This window comes from Falco punctatus (assembly GCF_963210335.1).
Source record: "Falco punctatus genome assembly, chromosome: 11".
NCBI lineage: Eukaryota > Metazoa > Chordata > Aves > Falconiformes > Falconidae > Falco > Falco punctatus.
Window position 1 is genome coordinate 30887740 of NC_137591.1, and position 22349 is coordinate 30910088.

At 44.2% G+C, this 22349-nt stretch overlaps 1 protein-coding gene across 7 annotated transcripts in view; it reads left to right on the forward strand.

The window, feature by feature from the left end:
* Positions 1-2053: 2053 nt before the first annotated feature.
* Positions 2054-22349, forward strand: part of SMG7 (SMG7 nonsense mediated mRNA decay factor) — a 54015-nt gene continuing 33719 nt past the window's right edge. Inside the window, exons 1-2 of one of the 7 annotated variants that reach the window (XM_080407541.1) lie at positions 2056-2460; positions 10305-10456. In XM_080407541.1, the coding sequence (XP_080263667.1) occupies positions 10428-10456 (29 nt within the window). In that variant the 5' untranslated portion in view covers positions 2056-2460; positions 10305-10427. Of the gene's footprint in view, positions 2461-10304; positions 10457-10504; positions 10649-22349 lie in introns of those variants that run through there. The other 6 variants (XM_080407542.1, XM_080407543.1, XM_080407545.1 and 3 more) reach the window with 6 other exon arrangements.

Consider the following 22349-nt stretch of genomic DNA (forward strand, 5'->3'; position numbering starts at 1 on the left):
TTAAGCAATAAGTGCACAGGTTAACATTAATTTTATTTTAAGCATTTTATTTTAAGCAGTAACATTGCTGCCAGTGGAGCATGAAGCAGAGTATGTACCAGAGTGCTCTTTGCAGTTTGGTGGCTACCTTATAATCACGTTGTATGATATCATTCTGCCTGGGAGGAAGCCTCTGGCAGGTGATCCCCTCCAGCAAAAAAAGATGGAAAAGCAACAGTTTGTTTGGCCAAGGCTAAAGAAGGGATGGGGAGTCCCTGGGAGAAGAATGGTGGAGAAAATGGGCAGGAAGATCCCAAGTCAACTCCGTGGGAGGCAGGGAGGCTCACAGGGAGCCTGTGTTCCTGTAAGGTTTTGGCTTTTGCTGCTTAAGCCGATGTAAGCAGTTCTCATGGCACTACTGCACTGCTGTGGGATACTGTGAATGCGGGACTGAATAAAAATCTGGCTGAAAATAGGGCTTCGAAGTGAGGGGCTGGTAGAAGGGAAAGTGGCACTGACTTAAGGTGCTTCTGCTTGCAAAACATGGGTTATTCAACTCCCCTGTAAGGAGAAGGAATGAATGGAAAAATCTGGGAAGGGTAGAGATACACTCGGGGTATCTGTGCAGTAGTACGTGCTGCCTGGTGGGTCTCCTCAAAGATGCAGGGTGCCCTAAGCATGCCAGCCCAGGAACCAGAGGGACAAAGCTTCAGATCATGTAGACAACATGAAGCATCTGGGGAGAGTCCTGGACAACGTGCCCTGGGAGACACAGCTTCTAGGAGCTGCATTTGTGCTGCGCAAACAAACTGTTTTAGCCCAGGACAGGCTCCGAGCAGGCAGGAGCAGCCCCAGTTTGCTCAGCGCTAAACCAGTTTGCTCCTGCTTTGCAGTCAGAGCCTGCAGGGATGGAGGCTGAGCCCCGAGCCCTGCTGCGGTGCCTGCCCGAGGCTCTGCGCAGGACTTGATGGGAGGTTTGGTGGCATGGCTTGCTGCCCAGCCCTGACTGCGCTGAAACCAGGAAACTGATTCTGCAGCCTTGAGAGGCTTCTGTTTGAACATGTGGGGCCCTGAAAATCATTTCCCTAAACGCGCTCTTGTTTCAACCTGAAAAAATGTGAGGGATTTATTTTTGAAACATGATCTTTCATTTTGTCCTTGGGGTCACTTACATGCTCAAATAACACAACGTGCATTAGCCAGCCTCCTTGGTGCTCATCTGATCCCAAATTGCCATCTGCCTCATTTCTTGAAGTTGGCTCATTTGGTCAAATGGCCACTGAACTCGGTGGGATTTTTCCTGCCCAAAAAGACAAGTTTGAGCACAAAACAAGTCACCGCGTCAGTACAGGAGGCTGCATCACACGGTGTAAATGGTGTAAATATTTAGATGAGATAGACTGCTGTACTGAGGTGCAAGGTTACCACCCAACATGCCCATGTCCCGGCTCCACGCTGTGACCTGCTGGACACAGGGCCGCCTGCGGGGCCATGGCCCGCATCCCCGGCGTGGGGCCCACCCCATAATGGAGGGCATGTGAGGCGAGGGCCACTCGGGACACTGTGGGGTGACCCTAGGGGCCCGACACCTGAGCAGCCGAACCCTGGGAGTCCTTCGGTGTGGGCAAGCGAGGAGGCAGGGTCCAGGCAGCCCGGTTTATGTGGGAAGCCCAGGCCTACTAGCGCTGCTCCTGCCAAACGCTTTTCTGCCAGGGAAGCACGAGGCTGCCCCTGCTGCCCCCGCGCTGAGGGACGGGGGCTCCCCCACAGCGCCGGGGGCCACCGCCACCCGCCAAGCCGACCCCTCGGCCTCCCGGGCTCCGCGAAGGGGGGATCTGATGGGACCGTTGCCGCTGCGAGGGTCCCGGGGCGGCAGAGGCCGCGTAACGCCGTGGCTGCGGGCCCGGCCCGGGCCCGGCCTCAGCGGGCGGGCAGGCGCCGCGGTTGCCGTGACGACGCCCCGCTGCCCCCTCGGTTGCTATGGCAGCGGGGGAGCCAATCGGCGGGCGCCGCCGCGGGTCGGCGGAGGGAAGGCGCGGGGGAAGGGGTTGCCGGTGGCGCCGCCGGAAGTGGCGGCGGGGGCGGGGCCGGGCCCGGAAGCGCGGCCGGCGCGGCGGGAGGGTCGGGGCACCTCAGCGGGGCGGCGGGAGGAGGGCGAACGAGCGAGCGAGTGAGCGGCGGCGGCCGCCGCGCGGGCCGCTGAGGTTGCGGGACCGGCGCTGCCGGGGCCAGCGGGGCGCGGGCGCTCTCCGCCCGGCCGGAGCGCAGAGCGGGGACACCCCCGCCCCTTCCTTCCTGCCGCCCCTCCCCCGCGGCGGCAGGCCCTGCACGGGAAGATGGCGGCGGCGGCCGGAGGCGGCAGCGGCAGCGGCAGCAGCGGAGGCGGCGCGGGGGCGGCAGGCCGGCCCGGGCTGTGAGACCCGCGGCGGGACGGGGCGGCGAGCAGCGGAGGATGAGCCTGCTGTGTGCGCAGTATCTCCGGTGAGCGCCGGCCGGGGAGCGGCGGGGGGGGGTCGCCGACTGCTCTGAGGCGACACTGCGGCCGGCGGCCCCGGAGGCGGCGGGGCGCGGGAGGACGTGCTCCCCTTGGCCCTGAGGAGGCCTTGCGGCGGCAGTGGGGTGCTCGGAACCGCGGGGGTGATGTGACCGGGGCGGGAGTGTGGGGGACCCGGCCGCAACGTTACCGAGCCCCGCGCCGCTGGCGGGGAGCGGGGCCCCGGGCGGGCCGGAGCCGCGTACCGGCGGGCGGGCTGCGCTGCCGCTGGGCTGCGGGCTGCCCGGCGCGGCCAGGGCTCCCCAGCAAGGTCAAGCCGGTGCCTTGGAGCCGCGGGGAGGGCAGGGGAGCCCGCCGGCTGCCGTGCCGGGATTCTCCAGCCCCTTTCTAGCAGGTGCCGTGCTAACCCGCCGCTGCGGAACCACCGCCACGGCTGATCCCGGCGGCGAGGCGAAACCTGCGCTCGCAGCCCCGTGAGGTGCTCCGGGAGAACGGGAGCAGCAGGAGCTGTGCCTCTGCCCTCGGCAGTCGGCCCTCGGCAGTCAGCCCACGGCCTGCGGAAAACCCTCTGTCATGGCTTATGCAGTGGATCGGTTGGGAGAGAAGCGAGCCTGCTGGGGCAGTGCTGCTTTGAAATGCATTGTGAACAGAAGCGTCCCTTGGTCCCTGAAGTCGAGAGTACTAGATGCCACATGCTGATATGAACAGGACTCCAATAGGCTTTTGGGTGAACTTGTCTTTTGGGTGTGAAACCCTCTTTCTCTAGTGATTTTGGAAAGGAGCTTTGCGAGATACAAGTGGCTTTGCATAGCTGTAAAATAGGAAATACTGTGTCATCTGCGATGCGTTGCCCCTTCCAGAGAACCTCGTGGAAAAGGTATGCCAAAAGGGTGTGCACGTTCTGAAGAGTCCTGGGCTTGGGGAGGATTTGTAAAGAGTGAAGGTTTTTTTACATTTCCAAAACACTTTCTATCCAGGGTTCTGAAACACTTTAGCTGTCTCCCCTTACTGATTCTCCAAGTCCTCCCCTTCCTCCTCATCTTTCTTGACTCTCTGTCTGCCTCCTCCTGGTAGACCAAATCCTGTCTCAAGCTTATCTTCCAAAAAAAAAAAAAAAGAAGTGATCTTTTTCGCTAATAGCAAGCTTATGAGCCTTTTTCCTTTCTAGCCTGCTTACCTATGCTGTCTTAGAAAGTTCTTTGTTCTTTTCTGTTACATTATAGAAAAAGCTCTTTAATGCCTTATTGTTAGCTGTCCCCTATGAGTAAAAGACTTCCCTTTTGTACTGTAGTGTATGTTTTAATAGTATTGGAATCTCTTGCTCACCTCTCCCTCCCTGGGACTATGAGTCTTCAGCTGCCTTGCATTGTTACAAGGCAGTACTGCTGAAATCACACTTGTCTTGCCCCAGTCACCTTCTTGTACCACCAGACTCTTTTCTTAGTGTTCTGTATTCTGCTGCACCAAGTTGGAGATGCTCCTTGCCTGCCAGCTTCTGGGCAGTAATCACCCATTTCTCTTAGCTTTGTTTCTCCAACGCCGTAGCTCATCCTGGGCCTTTATTACTTTTTCCTGACTGCTTTGTTTGTTTTGTGCCTAATACATTGAGACAGAAGCATCTGGACACTATTACAAATATTACAAGTAGTGACTCCTGTCTTTGTCACCAGGAGTCTTATCTCCTCTTAGAAGGAAAAAACCAGGATGCTCCCCCTCCCAAACTTTTCAAGCACTTTGTAGTCGGCAGTCTTCACCTTCTCCCTCTAAAGAACATTTGGGTTTGTTCCTCTTTGTAGAGGGTAAGCTTCGGAAGATTTTCTTAAAAGCTGTAAAATCTTTTTTACATCCTCAGACAGAGTGTATATTTAAATTATTTCATTTGCATAGGGCAGAATTTGAGCTGCGGATTACTGCAGCCCAAGCTCATAAAGAGAACTGGGAATAGAGCCTCAGATTCTCAGAGCCAGTTCTGTTAGTCCTTTGCCTTAAGGAGGAGGGCATCCTCCTTACTGTAGCATTACAAGCTCAATCTGAGTTTAATGATGGAGGAATAAATAGACAAAAGTATAATGATGTGAAAGGGCAGCTTAACAAAACATTGTGCCAAATGAAAATTAGCAATTGGTCTCTGCTGGTATTCATTGTCTTAAAACTAAGGAGGGACAGAAAAGTTTTTTGTCAGAAATTTTTCTCTGTGTATTTGAAGTTTAGGCAGAAGAGAGGTGAGTTTCTAAGGTGACCACATAATGGTTGAACAACTAGCGAAATAATGACTCTGCAAGAATTGAGATGCTGAAAAAAATGAGCAAGGAAGAAAGGACTTTTAGCTGGACTGCCTTAACCCCTCCACTACCAGTCTCTTGCTTTCTGTATAAATGTATATGAACCAAGTGTTTTAGAATGCTGTCCTTCAAAGACTGTGCCCCTTCAAAGTGAGAACAGAGAAAACACTTGAGACTCCTACAGAAGTCTTCCAGAAAGAGCAAAGAAGGTCAGACTTCATGTACTGAGTCTTTCAGAAGTTGCAGGAGAGTCAGTTTTTAAGTCAGCTTCATACATTGTAAGAAAGTGTTGGGATTTTTGCTTTCCTAGTCTTATTCTTTTCAAGGTCACCTTTCAAGAGTGTTGGAATGTATTCTGTCCCATCTAGTTTCCTAGATCCTTCTTTCGTGTCGTTGTTTGAGTCTCTTCTCAAAGATTTGCATTGCATCTGGTCGGGTGAGTAGACCTTTCAGGATGTTCTTTCAGAGATCTCTTGGGGGAAAAAGAGGCACGGTTTGTGTCTCTGGTCAGGTGAATGTGTTTGTCTCATCTAGCTAAAAATTTGTATCCATTAATTTGTGCTGCTTTGGGAATCTACAAGTACTCCCCGTAAATGAAATTAATCTCACGAGGCAGTTGTTTTACAGTAAATGTGTCATGTATCCTTGCTAGGTACAGAAGTAGTCACTTCTAAAGCAAAATATCATTACCGATAGGACTTCTAACAGAATACCACAGAAACTTCAGAGTGCATCCTTTTTTATAAGACAGTATTGAGCTTTAGTCCATGTTTGTTCACTTTAAAGAAATGATCTTCTTTGCCAATTTTATATGTTAATGTTCAAAATATAGTTAACTTGGATTCAAAAGTTTAGCAGTTTGAGATATGACTGTTTTGATTGCATTTCACAAAGATGTGAGCTCAGTTACTAGTTAAATGTGGCATTACCCTGCTAAATTGTGGCTTTTAGCACTCTGTAAACATAGAATAAAAAGTTGCTTGAATTACAGGGCTTGAACACTGCTTAGAAATTCTAGTGCTGACAAACCAGTAGGTAGTTTCCTGTAGCCTTATGATGAGGCTATAACCAACTTCATTAAAGGTTTGACTGTTTTAATAATTTAAATTGTGGCTCTCTTTTTCAAAGACTCATCAGTAGCTCCATTAACTTCTGCATCTGCTGTGTCTCTTCATGGTTGCTCCTTTGCCGTCTGCCGGTCTGTGACGCACCTCTTGCAGTGTTTCTTCACAGTTAATGGAGGAGGGTAGAGCAGGGGTAATTCAGACCTGCAGTCTGTGCATGGGCATGTTTCAGTACTGATTCCTGATCAAGATGGTGTAGAGTTGATGTTTGTCAGTGCTGAAAAGGCACAAACCTTGTTACTGTTTGAAACCTAGAACGAGTCTCGGTGAGACGGGCAGAATCAGTTAATTATTTTTTTAATAATTATCTTGAGACTATATGGAGGAAAACGTTAGTAAATGCAACTTCTTAACAGAGAATCTTGAAACGTGTACCTGCAGCATGCTTCCTGGAATTCATAGCATCACAAAGCAACTTGGACTTCAGGTGACCTGAGGCGGTCCCTGTCCAACCTCCTCCAAGCAGGGGCAGCCCTGGGGTCAGACCAGGTTGCTCAGGGCTTGATCCACTCAGGTCTTGAAAACCTTCAGGAATGGAGGCAGCTCAGCCTTTTGGGGCAGCCTGTGCTATTCCTTGACTGTCATAAAATCATTTAGGTTGGAAAAGATACTTAAGACCATGGAGTCCAACCATTAAGCCAACACTGTCAAGTCCACCGCTGAACCATCTCCCTAAGCACCACATCTACATGTCTTTTAAATGCTTTCAGGGATGAAAAAGATTTTCTTTACATGCAGTCTGAACCTCTCATATTTTGACTTATACCCGTTGTGTCTCATTCTCCCGCCACATGCCACTGCAGAGAGCGTGGCTCCATCTTCTCAGTCCCCTCCCTGCAGCCATGTGGCTGCTGTGGGTGCCCCAAAGCCTTCCCTGCCCCAGGCCGACCGAGCCCCACTCCCACGGCCTCTCCTCCAGCCCCAAATAACAAGTGCCTCAGCCTTGACTGCCCTGGGGGCTCTGCTGACCTACCTCCAGTTGATCCACATCTTTCTTGATTTGTCTCGATATCCAAACAAGACCAGTCAGTCTTGGAAAGTATTCCCTCCAGCTTTTTTATGTTCTGAAATTTAGTGCTACTTTCATACATTTACTTCTGAATTTTAAACAGGGGAGGAGTAGTGGAGAGATCAAATACTGCATTGGCCTTTCAGGAGGCACCTCATAGCACAGTGGTTTGGGTTTTTGTTTTTTGTTTTGGTTTTTTTTTTTCCCCTCTCCTTACAAGGTGTTTCTAGCATTTGATAGCTAGAATTGCTGCCAATATTTAGTATTAGCAACACTTATTCCTCTTTAAGGCAGAGGGTAATGGTTTAAAAAGGCAAATAAAATTGATGATTATTACTGCTTACTACCGATGAACAAACTTTTTGTGATGATCTATGAAGTAAAAAGAATTACAATTAAAAAAGTGTTAAGCAGTTTCCCTCTAAGCTTTCTGCTGAAGGAAATTCATCTTGCTGAGAGCCCCAAGACATGCACTATACCCCTTGGGTCTCTGGTCAGCTGTTTATTGCTCTCTTGTTCCTGTTATGAGGATTTGGATTATTGAGCATCCTCTTGCCACCCAGGGACAACTTGTGCTAAAGTCACAAGCTGTCTGCATGCACTATCATAGTTCAGATACTTTTATTCAAGCCTAGATTCCGAAGGCTTGCGTGACTATACCGCTTAGGGCTTTTTTTTTCTCCTTTCTCAAATGGATTGAACAAATTTTAGCAGCCTTCTACAGAGGGATACAAGTTTCAGAGTTAGTTGTTGCCCTTAACTTTATGAAAGTTAGTTGGTTAGAAGAGTCATCCAGATGAGCTCAGCTGGTGTAAATTGGCACATGCAGAGTTTCACGTCAGCCCTGGTGTGTGCGTTTCTGTGCGTGGAGTTTGAGTTTGCTTCTCTGTACAGAGTTAACAGTGAGGATTTGAATGCATGTGCAGTTCAGCAGGTGGTGGGCACGCTTTTCTGCCGGAGGGACTGGTGGGAAGGTGACTATGTATGAGCATGTGCCAGAGGAAAGAGGGCTGCAGTAATGAGAGAACTTGACCTTACTTGCTTAGTACATGGCAAAAGCTTGGCCGTATAGACAAAGGGTGCGTTTTAGACTTGAACTGCTCCTGACAGATGTTTCTCACTCTCCCTCTCACCTGCAGCCCTGATTTGATGGTGTAAATTTATGGCCAGGTGAACTGGACTGGGGAACTGTGCTAGGTTAAAACTTCTTTTGTTTTGTGTTTTTTACCTATGGAGCTTAGCCTGAGTGGGTTTTCTGATCCCATTTGTCATGTTACTGCACATGTGCTGACACATGTGAAGTTGTGTGTAGCAGGAGTGAGGGCCTAATAGTAAGGGCAGGGTAGGACTGCTTCTAGTGATAGTACTCATTATCATTAAAATGCTCACTGACCCATAACACTAGTAAATAATGTCCCATTTCCTACAGTATAGCTGTAGCTATATATTGAATATATATATACAAAAAATATAAAATATATAGAATGTAGCTGATATCACTGTCACAAACAGTACCCCTGTTTTCAGTCTGGGCTGGGAGTCTCTCCCCTGGTTTTTTTTTCTTGCTGCAGAACACAGCTGATTGTGGATGCTGTTACGGCACTTTCTTTGTGCTGTGCTTGAGGTTACTTGCAAAACAGTGTTCCAGTGACCTAGAAGTGCAGGTTAGTGTAAGTAAAGTTACAGCTGTATTTATTTATTTATTTTTGATGGCAGGGATGATTCTTTTAGCGTTTAGTTCTCGTTCAAACCTGTGTATTCTTATGTAGTTTGATCTTTATTGAAAAGGAGAAGGTTCTGTTGTGGCAGTGAAACCAGGTGATGCTTATCTCAAGTTTTGATGAGGCACTTAAGCTGCACCAAAGCATTTTGAGAAGGCTGCCCTCTTCCTGAACACACGGTTTGGAGGTTTTTTTTGCTGAGTTTCTTCATTTCAGTGCGTGGTAAGAAGATACATTTGCTTGATGAATGCTTAGCTATTTTACTTAAGTACTCAATATAAAGTATACTGTGATATTCAAGCTACTTGTAAAACCTGTTTCTTCTGTCCTAAGAGTGCATCTTCCATACAGCAGCTTCATAACAAGTAATCCTAGCCTGCTCCAGTGAGATGTTTTTTGCCTTCAAATCAGCTGATTTGAAGGCACTGAATTGTAACACTAACTTTTACGTCAAGCAACTTAAAACGTTATTTAAATCAGTGTGGAATATGAAGCTGCCCTGCTTTTCAGTTTGCTATGTTGGCTATTGCATGCATTTTTTTAGATGTCTTGGTGCTTCACCCTTGAGAAGAAAGGCTGTCTGCAGTCATTGTTCAGATCACTTGGGTTGATGGGAGAAGACAGTGACTTGATGGATGGATGCCTTGGCATCTTCCCTGCCTTGCCCAGCCAGCAAAAATCGGTGTGGAAGAGGAGTAATTGTAGTTCAAGTGCATGGTGGGGAGGGAGGGAGGAGAGGATAGTTTTCTGTAGCATCTGATTTTGTTCAATGAGGAGCTGCAGGGGGTTGTAGAGTTTTAAGGGTCCTTCATCACTGCTGTTGGGTCTTCACAACAGCAGCAGAGATTCACTAGCAGGAGTGGACTCCTCAGAGTAAGGAATGGTGGAGGAACAGTTAGGGAATGCAGCTGTAGTGTATAAAGAGTATATGTGGGAGGACATTAGTTACTGCTCTTGTTACTTTGAACTTGAGGCTTGTCCTCATCTCACTTGAAAGCTGTGCAGCTGCTGAGAAGCAGGAGGGGAATAAAACCACAGATTTGTTTCCTTCAAATCATTAGCAGAACTGCATACTTTGGTCCTGTACTTTAGAATGTATTACTAGGTAGGTCATAGATTTCAGTGGTGGTTGGTAAAACGTAAGGTTTTCCTGTGCTCGCGGGAGGTGTGGCAGCTTAACTCTATCTTACTGCAGTTAAAAGAATAGAGGACTAACGTAGTGTTTATTGTGGAGTGACACGAGGAATCGTGGAGCTGACTCATGGGCCATAGTTTCTCACTCTTTTGCACAGGAGGGAGGGCTGCTGGCTCTTCTTGTATGTGCCTCTTGAGCGCTCGTGTTGTTGCATGCAGTATCTTGTTGAATGTAACTTCACAGTTGTACTGGTTACATCACCAGCTCTCACTTGTGCAGCCGTGCTCAGAGTCCTGCCTTTAGGCAATGTTTCTAGACTTGTCAGGCCACTGCTTTTTTTCCCATTTGAATTTAAGAACTTCTGATCGTAAGCTTGGGGACTTCCTCAACAACCACATGAGGGGGAAGTGGCTTAAACAGTGTTCTGAGACTGTGTATTTCAATTCCTCTGAGTTAAATCAGCAGCTACCTGTTAAGATCAATGTAATGTTGTGAGTTGGGGTGGAATAAGAGCTTTTTGAGTAACTTTAGGCCTGCTTTCTTTTCTTTCTGTATTCCAGTAGGACTTTTCTCCGATTATTCACACTGGCTTCTGCACTCAAGGGATTATCATAAGGAACCAGAAGGCTGAGGAGTCTCTTGGGATTGTTACACAGCCGTGGGCGACAGACTGAATTTCACTGATGGGACTCAAATCAGAGATACCCTTGAGGTACTTAGGAGTCCTGCTAGAGTTAATTTTCTCTTCCACCTTTAGGGAAAATGTGATTTTTCTGGAAGTACTTATGATGTCTCTAATACATCAACAGTCTATTTCTTATATTTTAATTTCATTGTCTGTGGTGTTGAAAGTATCCTCTAGTGCTCAGCCCTGTTGAACAGTGTTCTGCTTCATCTAATATTGGTATGTATAAGCTGATTTTTATTTTATTTCCTCATCCCCGCCCTCTGAAGTATTGTCTGTTTTGAGTGTGCGGGCCCCACTTGTCATATGGCTGAATTATCTCAGAGAGCTGCTCTCTAGCTGTTAGGAAATGAGAAATTAATTCTGAATGTATTTCCAGTGAAACCTTTAAGATTGATTCTGCCAAATGAATGTGGGGGGAAATTCTTGAATTCCTTCAAAGAATTGTAGGCAGAGATTAGACTTTTTGTTTGGATGCAGTAAAATAGACCTTTTGGGCATCAAGAGTCTATATTTCAGACTTACTTTGGTGTTTCTTGGTGCCTTGATTTAATGAGGCCTTGACAGTTGTTCCTATTTGATCAGGCTACAGCAAAGGGCAGTTTAGAGCCAGCTTGTTCTAGGCCCCTTTGGACTCGCCTGTGGTCTGTGCTGTTATTTAATCACAGTTTAACTTCCCTACAGGTATTGTCACAAATAGAAAGAATTTTTGTTAGATCTGTTGGGAAGATCATTTCCCCCCTTTGTTTTATGATAATCCTACAAATTTTGCTACTCTTTCTGTTGCAATGAAAGTCTCATGGTTATTTGCTTTGCCATGTCCTGCCTTGGTCTCGCCGTGATTTGAAGAAAGCATATGGATATTGCTATGTGTCAAACAGCTGCGAGTGTGTGATAATCTTTTTTTAAACCAGGGTTTCCTGTAGCCAGCTAGGAACCTTTGACAGACTCCAGCTTCGGTTCCTTCTGCAGTCAGTACTGGTTTTGGCTGTGCCTTTGAGCATTCGTGCTCTTAATATGAGGTTCACTTGAGCCATTAAGAGGGGTCTTCAGGGTAGTTTTTCCAAACTAGCCTAATAATAAATAAAATGCTAATCATCTGTCCCTATGAAGAGGGGGAGAAAGAAGGATGGGGCAGGACTTTTGTCTGTGGAATAGATGCTAGTTGTCTGTCTTGGAGTAGGGTAAAGTACTTGTCGAGGCCAATGCGGTGACAAAACTTCTGAGCATAGAGGCTTGATCTAGTCAGCTGTTACCTGGAAAAAACCAATTTACTAGTGGGTCTCTTTTTTGTAAATCACAATAAAAATAGTGTGCCAAGGATTTAAGCCACATTTTTTAGTATTAAGAAAAACCCAAAGCCACCAAGAGCATGTAGAAACATGAGAACTGTAGCAGCTCTTAGAGCTCCAACATGCAGCTGCATTTACGAGTAAAACAGAGGAAATGTAATTTCAATGTAAAAAAAAGGTGAGATTTTTCTATGGGTTAATAAATATAAATGAAATTACTAAAGGACGCAGAATAAACTTGCAATAAAAATCTAGAAGGTGTTTTAGTTTATGCATATTGGTGGTATTAAGACAAAGTTGAATATACATGTGAAATCTTTAACTAGAAAAAGAAGTGATAAGCTGCCTGATATGCTTTGTCAACATTCATTTGAATTGAAGGCATGAATTTAGGAGCATGCTGCATAGATTATGCTAAGGCATGAACTTTTGGCAGTTTTTCCACCCAGTTTGAACATACCCTGACTATTTCATTTCAGATATTTATTTCATTACAAGGTAAACTGTAGGAGTTATGGGGCTTGGGGCAAGGCCAGTTGTAGGGGATTGTGGCTTGCAAGGTGTTCGGTCCAGCTTCAGCTAAAGTACTCATCGTCTGGTTTTTGTTACCAAAGACTAAAATAACCTCTAAAGGTTGAAACTATCTAGAAAGGTGTTTCCAGTATCTTTCTAATGAAATGTCAAATGCTTGCTAATGCTGCTTGTGCAACTACAGACTATTTTGATAGCTTCCATCATAAATGACTAGGTAGAAGTTAACACTAAAAAAAGTGATTTATCTACTTGTAACATTACATTATGTATTCAGGATTTTGGGATACTCTTTCAAAATCAGTTCACTTTGGATTAGAGATGGTTATTAAAAATACGTTTTATATCGTGTATAACTGATTCTATGCCTGAAATAATTCTTTGGGAACTATAAAACTAGAAACTGCTGTGTTAGTGTTAAGTGGAAAGGCCCAAGAGTGTCTTGTGTTTAGGAATGACAGACCACAAAGGGATGAAGATCTTTGACCCTTTAATGACTCAGCTGCAGGAAGTGTTATCTGTATGGTCAAAAATGCTGTTGAACATATGGGCTTTAGATTTTGTGGTTAGAGCAATGCGATTCAGCTAGTTTCCAGGCTTTATTGTCAAATGCTGAAATACAGTGCCAAAAATATTCTATTTTAAAATTTGTTTTGGACATGCTGGTGTACTATATAAAACATTTGATGACAAGGTCCAAGCTATTGTGGTTGCAAAGTGAAATGCCAGGGCTGAGTTGGCTTGTGCAACCCGAGTAGCGCACAAGTGTTGAGTTAGTAACCAAAAATTGCGTAGTCACATACTGAATTGCTTCCTGGCGTCATCCCTTCTTGATTAATATGTGGCAAAGATTCAGAAAATGTCTTCTCAGTCTGAGGATGGTCCCTGCCTCTTCACCACCTGATGAAGGTAGCAGTGGGTTGAGCAAGGCTGGTGATGTTTGCTGAGGGGTTTGCTGGGAGGAAGGATCCAAAGTGGGTGAGCCCAAGGCATACTGCAGTTCTTTAAGCCAAGATTTGGTGCCATGTGGAAATGGTTTAGCAAGGTGATGGGGACAGGCTGCTTTCGGGTTAGAGGTGTCTGCCTCTGGAGGATTTCAAAAACAAGAACTCAGATGTTTGTCACAGATAACACCAGGGAGCAGGAATGGGTTGCGTAACCTTCTGAGGTCCTTTTCCAACCTCAAGATTTGATCTTCAGGCTGGATGGATGTGTTAGTCCACCACAATGGACCCTTTTGCTCAGCTGTTGCAGAAGGTAAAATGAGTGTAACGAACAAGTCTGGTCTGACTATTGAATGGGAGATTGCAGTTCAGAAAACTGCATTCAGATTTGTTTTCTACGGAGTTTATGTTCAGTAAAGATACACTAAACCCCAAAATTTTTCCATTTGTGAGTCGTAAAGCAGATACCAGTTTGTAGATGGCTGAACATCATGTGAACTTTTCTAGATACAGAACTAGAAAGGACTCTGTCTTAAGGTCTCAAGATTTAAATTTGAAATAAGATTATTTTTATCAAAAAACATTTAATCTCCAAAAGCAGGATTAACCTTGTAAGTTATAAATTTGCTCAGATGCTTGCTTCGAACCAATTCATTAGTTTTTAAAACAGGAAAGGTAGGTTACTGGTTAACCGGCAGGGCTCCTCCGGGCAGTGGCTGCAGCCGCAGCTCTGTGCGGAGGCAGTTTGGACCTGCCGTGAGCAGAGCTGCGGAGGTCAGCTGGGCTCGGCCAAGTGAGCGGCACTGCTTCAGCCAGGTTGGTTTTCCTCCAGATCTATTTGTGTTCAGCAGGGCTCCAAAGCTTCAAGCTGCACCCTGCCTAGAGAGGGGCAGTTCCTGTAGGAGTGTATCCATGCTGTTTCGCTCCTGACCCTAACAGAATTTCCTAGATCTGAGCAGGTTGGATGGGCCATAGGTTTCTCCTTCAGCTCAGCGCAGACCCAGAGGGTAACGTGCAGGTACTAGGGGTACGTGTGTTCTGGCGATAGACTCTTGGCTACTGTAGCTGACAGCCAGTCTGGCTGAGCTGCTCCCACACCTGAGGAGAACCAACACAGGTGACTACGGGAGAGTTGGGTGTTGCTAAACCAGAAGTCACATTAGAGGTTCAGTAACAACCATAGCCCCACGCGGCTCCATTGGGTATCCTTGGTACCTTGTGCCACATTTAAGCTTTTGTTGAAATGTGTAGTAAATATTGCTGGTTGTGGTGTTTGAGGTGAGAATTTAATGATCATGGTGGTTTTTTTTAGTTAGAAATTACTGTATTTGATAGAACTGCATTGAACTTGTGGTGGTAGAGGATTCTACCTCTTTCTTATTTCCATACTTTTTTGGGGAATATAATCATTCGTATATTCTCTAGTTGAAAAGTAAGTATGTTTAAGAACAGCATTGCCTGTGTGTTTCTGATAGACAATGGGGAGCAGCTAATGAGACCCCTGTAAACAACTGGCAATGAGGCACTGAGTACCCATTTCATTATCATAAATGGATGATATAATTCTCCCTGACTGGTGTTCAGCCTTTGTGCCATAGCTGTGCTTTCAGAGTGTGGCTTGCATTTAGTTTCAAGATGGACAATTGAAAATAATATCTATTCTGGGTATGTCACATTTGTGTTCAGATATGTGTCTTGTGTAATGTTTACATAAATGTGTGTTTTTATAAAATGAATGAGGTTTGGCAAAAATCAACTTCATACAATTATTGAATGAATAAATATCAATAATGTTGCTTTAGGCCTTATGTTTTTGAAGGTCTTGACTACCTGGACATAGATCTCTGTATTAGTGGTTGGAGGGTGCATGTGCAAAATGCTGAACTCCGCTGTATCTGTTGTAGTTAAGTTGCTACAAGCACAGTATGAGGGGTTACTCATACTTTATTTTTGCCACCTCTGGTGACATCTAATATATTTGCTTTCTCTGTCTGCTCCTTAGCAAGAAAGACAGTATCTTGAATCCCAGTAACTGACCCTTTAATGGTCGTTACCTCTTGTGTCAATGTGAGTCGTTCTCAGTGTTCCTGAGCATAAAAATCTGTGTTTGCCAGTGGGCGAGGAGTAATTTCAGAGGCAGGGATTGAGAGGAAGGGGGTCCATAGAAAACGCTGAAAATCAGCAAGATACCTTGTTTTTATATCTCAAGCTATTAGAAAAGGCTAGAGGCAGCAGGAAACTGCTGGACATGAAAGTCAGGACTCAGAGGGCTGCAGGTATTGCTCTCTTCATGCAAAGTGGGGTGGACTTTCCAGGGGGAAACGTATGTCACCTTTGTAACTAGCTCCTAGCTGCAGGCGCTCTGCTCTCCAGCTCCACAGGTGGGTGAGAATGTATATTTTATCTGTGTTGCAAGAATGTGGCACTAAACTGACTGTGTAATTACCAGCCTTTAAATGTAATATTATGCTTGCCTGGGAGTTCTCATACAATGTCCAGGGAGGGTTGACATCTGCTGCCTAACCTTAGCTGGTCTGGCTTCTGCAGGGTGGACTTAAATAGCCTAACTTTCTGAAACTGAGTTGATGATATCTGTCCGAAGCTGATCTTGATGCTCAGATTTCTGCATTTTCCTGTAATTCTGGACGTGGTTTTCATAATGCAAAAACTGTTAAATGTTATTTTAACATAGATCATCTGCATTTTCCATCCATTAACATAAGTGAAAATTTCACCAAATCAGGAAGTGTAATATAACAAATGCATACTGGTGTTACTATATTTTTATCACAACTGAAACCTGATATTGTGTGCACTCTGATAAGAGCAGAAGACAGTGATATTACAAGGGCATAATTTGTTGGGGTGTTTTGTTTTGTTCTCGTTTGTGGGGTTTTTTTTGTTCAGAAAGTAATTGTATTGCTTTTTCTTGCTCAATCTCAAAACCTTGTGGGAACTACCATAAGAAATAAGGATGTGGATGCAAACTTCTCACATCCTACTTAGTGCGGTAGTCATATGGATTAATAGTGCTCCTGTGTGCTTACCAGAAGTTCCTTATTGTGGGTAGTGAGCAAGCAGAGCTTTATGATTTTTCTCTTGGACATATGCATCTTTCTAAGGGAGTGGGCTGTGAATCAATTGGAAGGCAAACTTGAAGTTTTTGTGCCCTCACACATTTAAGATTGCTTTATTTTTTAAAAACTGGCTTGTCCTACGGGTAGTATAAAGATCAAGGAGATATGCAGATAGATTATGTATTCTAAAACCTTTTGGCTTTGACTTGTTCTCAGGTCAGCTGCAAAGCTGATGTGTTGTCAGCCAGTGCAGTAAAGGTGATACTGTATGGATGCTGATGAGCAGACAGGGTATTCCATAAGAGTATTCGTTTGTTGACAGTTTCCTGTTAAACTTTCATTTAAAGGTATTCCTTAACATGAAGATATCCATGTCTAGAAGTGCCACATGCCAAGTATCCATTGGTTATTTCCTGAGCATGCCTTTTTTATAGTTATTAAATTGTTATTAAATAGTTATTAAAGCCTTCGGTAATTTGCTCTTAATTTTTCTACACTGAAAGTACTGTCAGAGTTACCTATGGAGCCACACTGTCAGCTCCTGGAAGGCGGACAAGGTGTATAAGGAGGGTGGAGTTCTTGTGCTTTCCTTTCGTGGCCAACATCTGTTTAGAGGTTAGTTTTCTCCCTTATGGCTCCAATAAAATTCCAGATAACTAGTAGGTCAAGATGGAAAGTTAAAAAACCAGCACAGTCAGTATTTTAAAAATATCTTTACAAACCAGCGACTATGGAAAACACAGCTGAGCTTTCCTGAGCTAGTTTTGATGCTGTACATTTATTCCAAGCTATCTTTGTTTGATTTGGAAAATACAGGTTTGGTGGCTATTTAGTTTGCAGATTATTGACTCAAATTTTAGAACTCTTTGGAATAGGCACAGGCATATTACTGATCTTGAATGGATCCTGAACTGGACCTATGGACTGGATTCCATTTATGAGACATTTAACTCACATTTGCAGCACTGCTCTTCTAATAAGGTTCAGACTCACTCCTGTGCTCAATGTGAGCTCTAGGCTGTAACGAGAGGGAGAGCAGAGACTTCGATGGAGGCAGTTGAATGCTAGAACCCTGAGCAGGGTAGAAGATTTGTATTTTCTTCCATGTAGATTTATATCAGAGGAGACTAAGCACATATAAACTTCCCTTAGGGTAGCTTTTACCTGTTGGGCATATCTTTTAAAAATCTTGATACAAAGGAACTGACTTCCATGAAACTGGAGGAAAAAAATGAGTTTGAATGAAGCTGACTGCAATGGTACTTCTACTCATATCTGGAGAGGAGGATTGTCAGTTCTGATCAAACTTGGATAGAGTTGCTTTTGGTGGTTGCCTTTTGAGGATTATTATTATGACTTGCTTCTCATAGAGCCTGGACTAGGAGAAAGGGGGAAGATGGGATAAACAAGAACCTATTCTGTGTCCCCATTTCTTGCTATCCCTCTCAGCTGAGGTGGGAACAAGAAGGCAATAGAGCAGAATTCCGTGTGGAGAGGGTTTGGGTTCAGATGGTGATAGCATTGCTTTAGCATATGTTTTTAGAAGTGTTGTTTTTACTTGCACAGCTACACTGATGCTAAATTAATTGTTTGCATGACTTTGGTCTATGGCTATAATCTGATAATGCCATTAGTCAAAGAAATCAGCTGTACCCTGACTTCAGCTGCCTGGAACAGGAATAATAAGCTTTAAATGTGTAAAAGTGACAGTAAGGTGGTACCATGGAAGGTGTTTTTCATTGCCGTAACTGGGAAAACTGTCCTTTCAGTGTCAAAGGCACATGGAGCATTTAACTTGACCCATAGCCTGAGGATCTCGTGCTATGTCAGTGAGAGCTAACATCACCAAACCTGGCTGCTCTCAAAGCAAGTGATTCCAGCACTTAATGAAAACTACAGACATTTAAATTAGGTGGTGACAGTTGCAAGTTTGGAACGTTAAAAACTTGTTCCATAAAGATAAAGCTGCTTTTAAAAAAGTTGTTAAACAGTGCGTATCTGGTGCACAAGTGAGTAGGTAAAGTCTATACACAAATAAGTAAAATCTATTCTGGACTCCCTATAACACTACGAAATCCTGAATGACCAGTTCCTCTTTCAGGAAAAGATGTGTCAGGCTGTTAACTGGAGTTGCTGTCTGAAGCCTGTTATATTCAGGTGATAGTGAATTAATAGGTGAAGGAAATAGCAAAGATGGAGTTTATCCACAAGACCCCTGCTACTGTTATTCAGGTATAAAAATCTAGGTTTGTGTACAGTGCTAAGATTGCTCTAAAAATATTTCGCTTTGATGGATCCTTGTTAGAGATACAGTTGCTGTGTCAAAAATCAAAATAGTTCAGGGAAGTCAGAGTTATTTCTGGATCTTCCAAAATCCAGCCTTTAGTGAAGTTTACCAGCTGTGAATCATTAGTGCCCAGTGAGTCTCTAAAAACTGCTAATAAAGCTTTATATTTTAGCAAGTGTTAGTGGTTACTTTTGGGAATGGAAGGAAGAATGCTTATTTCCCATAAAACTGTCAGCCACTTATATCAGACAGTAATTTTTGCTCAGTGCTGAACTCCAGATGTGAGTGCTGTACTGGGTACAGTGTTCAGGGGCTTCTGAGCAACCCAGCTCCCCCTAAATCTCCTGTAGGATATTCAGTGCCTGTGCTTTCCTGCTGCTTTCCCCTGCCCGGAATCAGCATGGGTATACTTAAATGCAAACAGAGGTATTAAGTCATTATAAATTTTTGTTGAAGTTAACTATTATTTTGAGAAAAAATCTAAAACAGTACTTGCTGGATGTTCTTTTGGAGTTCCTTTTGGGTGTGAGCCTTGCCATGTACTGGAATGATTAAAATAAACAGTTTGCTTCAAGTGTTAATTGTATTTGAATTTTTTTACTATGTTGGTATAGAAAATTTACCTTCCCCACTCAAAATGAAAAATTTCCTACATCTGTTCTGTATATGTTCTGTATCTTCTGACTACCTTTCAGAAGAAGGAAAACTTGCTGGCAGTGCCCTTGATGAGCCTTTGGATCAGTCACCTGCTGAGGCTTGCTAGGCTGCAGGCACTTCTCATTGTGGTTCCATTTCTGCAGGTACCTCTGGGGAGGAGAAGTGCAGGAATCTGAATTCCTGCTTGGAGTGAAACTACCCTGACCATTTAATATGGTTTTTTAGTTTGTAGAGTATTCACAGGACAAGTGATTGGATGCTGATCGCTTTTATAAGCCTAGCTGCCTGGACTCATTACCCATTTTAGTACTGTAAATCCTCAATTCCGTGTCAGGGGATTTGTGTCACTGAGATTTGATAAGGGAATGATACAGCTGCTGATGCTTCAGGGCTGCCAGGGGAAAACCAAGTGGAGTTCCCCTTTAGGCATGGTGGAAAGCAGAGTGTTGTGTTCAGTGGTTGGTTTTTTGTTGGGTTTTGGTTTTTTTTTTTTTTTTGTGAGGTTGGGGGTTTTCCACATTTTTTGTAGAACTTGTGCCATAGCAGATCATGCCTGGTTCATCCTCGCTGTGTAAATGAGACGAGTGTGGTGTAAGTGAGGCTTGACTTTGACCTGTTGCACTTTCAGAAATACTGGGTGTTAGCTGAGTAGCACAAGACTGCTGCTTTGAAGACTTGGGCTTAAATTTATTTGCTTTTCTGTGCTTGGTGAAGCTTGTTAGCAAAAGTGTGCTTCTGTAGAACTGCTAATGCCTTCTTACAGGTGCAGTGTGTGGTGTATGCAGAACTGAAAAATTTTCATTATGCATGCTTTGAATTATAACAGAACTGAAGAATATATATTGAAACAGATGAGCTTTTTTAGGGGGCAACAGTAAAATAGACCTGTTTGTTCAGTGATACATGGATGGAGTTCAAAGTCAGGTGGCATAAGAAGGTTAGGAAACTTGGTTTGTGAAGGTCAACATTATAACCTATGAGAGAACTGATGGTTCAGAGTGCATTTAAGTGTTTGGCTTTTCAAGTGGCTGTTGTACAAAGGCAGTGATCAGTAGCTGGGTGTGCTGTGGGGAGGGCTTGGTTTGCAGCAGAGGGGCCACAGGTTGGTGTTTCAGAAAGAACTATCACTGAGCCATAGCATAGTTAACCAGGGAGGTTGTATGATCTTCTCTTGTAGGATTTTAAGAGCAAATTAAACAAACTTATCCCAGTGTAAAAGTGTTAGGTACGTTGACAGATCATGTAGACCCACTTTTCAGCTTCTCAGTGTGGTGGTTCAAATGCTTGAAAATGTGTATGGGAGAGACATCCCTGCATTTGTCAGGTTCCCCTTCTGTAGTGTTTACCAGCTTAAGGGGAGCAACTTGTTTTCTTTTTCTGCTTAGGGAAAACTTAATTGATCAAGAATGGTAAAATCTTGAAAATGGAAAACCGCAATGCCTGTCTTGTCTTCCTTTGCTAAATCCAGTGGTTCATTCCAGGCTAAATGTAGTCTCAGAGTTCCCAAGTTACAGCAAAACAGGACCTTATATACTGTCAGGTTCTTAAGAAAAGTTTTCTATGCCATCTGCAGGTACTTAAATTTTAATATATCTTATGCATTCAGAACTTCAAAAGAAAGCCCTGACTGCTGTGTTTTAAAGTTCTGAAGCTTTTCAAGTATTTTAATAGAATGGAAGTTCTTTTAGCTGTCAGACTGTTTTACGGAATTGAGTGGAAGGCTTTTGTATTTGAGTTTCAGGTTTGACCAAACATAGGGCTAGATTTGTATTTGGTTAGGAAATTACAGAGAGTAGCTATCACGATATTTCAGGGTGATATATCATCGGAGACACTTGAAATACAATTTTTTGAACTGTGGGTTGTACTTATTTGGCTTTGAACCAACAAACTCGGGGAAACGTGACCTGAAGACTGAGTTGCTGAGTCCAACTGGGCAAGGAGGTACTTCAGAATATTCTTGAAATGATAACATATGTAAGCAAGTTGTACCAAGTTTGCTGGCAGGCAATGTATTTTTGCACCAGAGTGAGTCATTCTGATGCAAATTCAATATGAGGTGGTGCAAGAAAATATATGGACAAAAAAAAGCTTGTTTAAAGGTGCTTGACAATACAAGGAGCCATTTGTCCTGTCAGAAATTCTTGCTGTTATCAGTGAGCACCAGTCTGTGCTCCCTAGGAGTCTCTGAGCTCCAGCGAAGGCTCTTCCATGAAGCCTGGTCAAGGAACAGGCAATGCATCTTTTCTCTGGAGATGCTAGTATTTTGTCACCAATGCAGAAGAAGGATACCCACGCTGCCCTCTCTTGTCCTGCCTTAGCCATAGTAGGTGCAGCTGTTTTAAATAAAAGTTGGTTTTAGGTGGAAATGAGAAACAGCATGCTAATACTAGGCTTGTTTTACTGATTCCTTTGGCCTCTAGGAAGTATTGAAATAACTTCTATACATTGTATTAAAATTTATAGTGATAATCCTCTCAGTGTAGCTTGTTGCAAACTTATAAAATATGGAAAGCAGTTTGCTTTACGGCTAGTGAAGAGGTTGGTACAGAAAGCTCTCGTTCTGTAAGTGCAAGAAAGTCTTGTTTGTAAGTACTGTCTTCCAAAAAAAGGTGTTCCAAAAAAACCCCACAAGCTTTTGGTAAAAGTTCAAGTCCAGCCATATCGTTAGGGCTGTGCGTTTTCAGAGCATCTGTCAGCAGTTGCATTAGTGCAGGGGTTGAGGCATTCTTCATCTAAATTCTCCAGGCAACAGCAAGGCAAAACTTTACGAAAATAAAGCCTTTATAGTAGTGCTATTTGTATTTCCCCCTTTAAAGATTAGTACTTAACATAGTGGAAGGTAGTTCTGCACAAGTAATTTTCAGAGAAGCAGTTCTTGGCTTTTAAAGGGCTTGCCTGGAGGAGAATTTTGGGCTCATGTTTGCTGGAGCAGTACTGCGTGTCCTGCTCGGGCTGAGCCTCTCAGTAGGATTCATGGCTTTGGCAACACACATCGTCTTCTCAGCTCAAAGAAAAAGTTTGCACAACTGGCAGATGTTTAAAGTGCGAGCCAAACTGTATTAACTTGGCTGGCCGTTCAAAAAAGATACTTCAGCACCTGAGCAAGTCAGCTTTTCCTTCTGAGCAGCA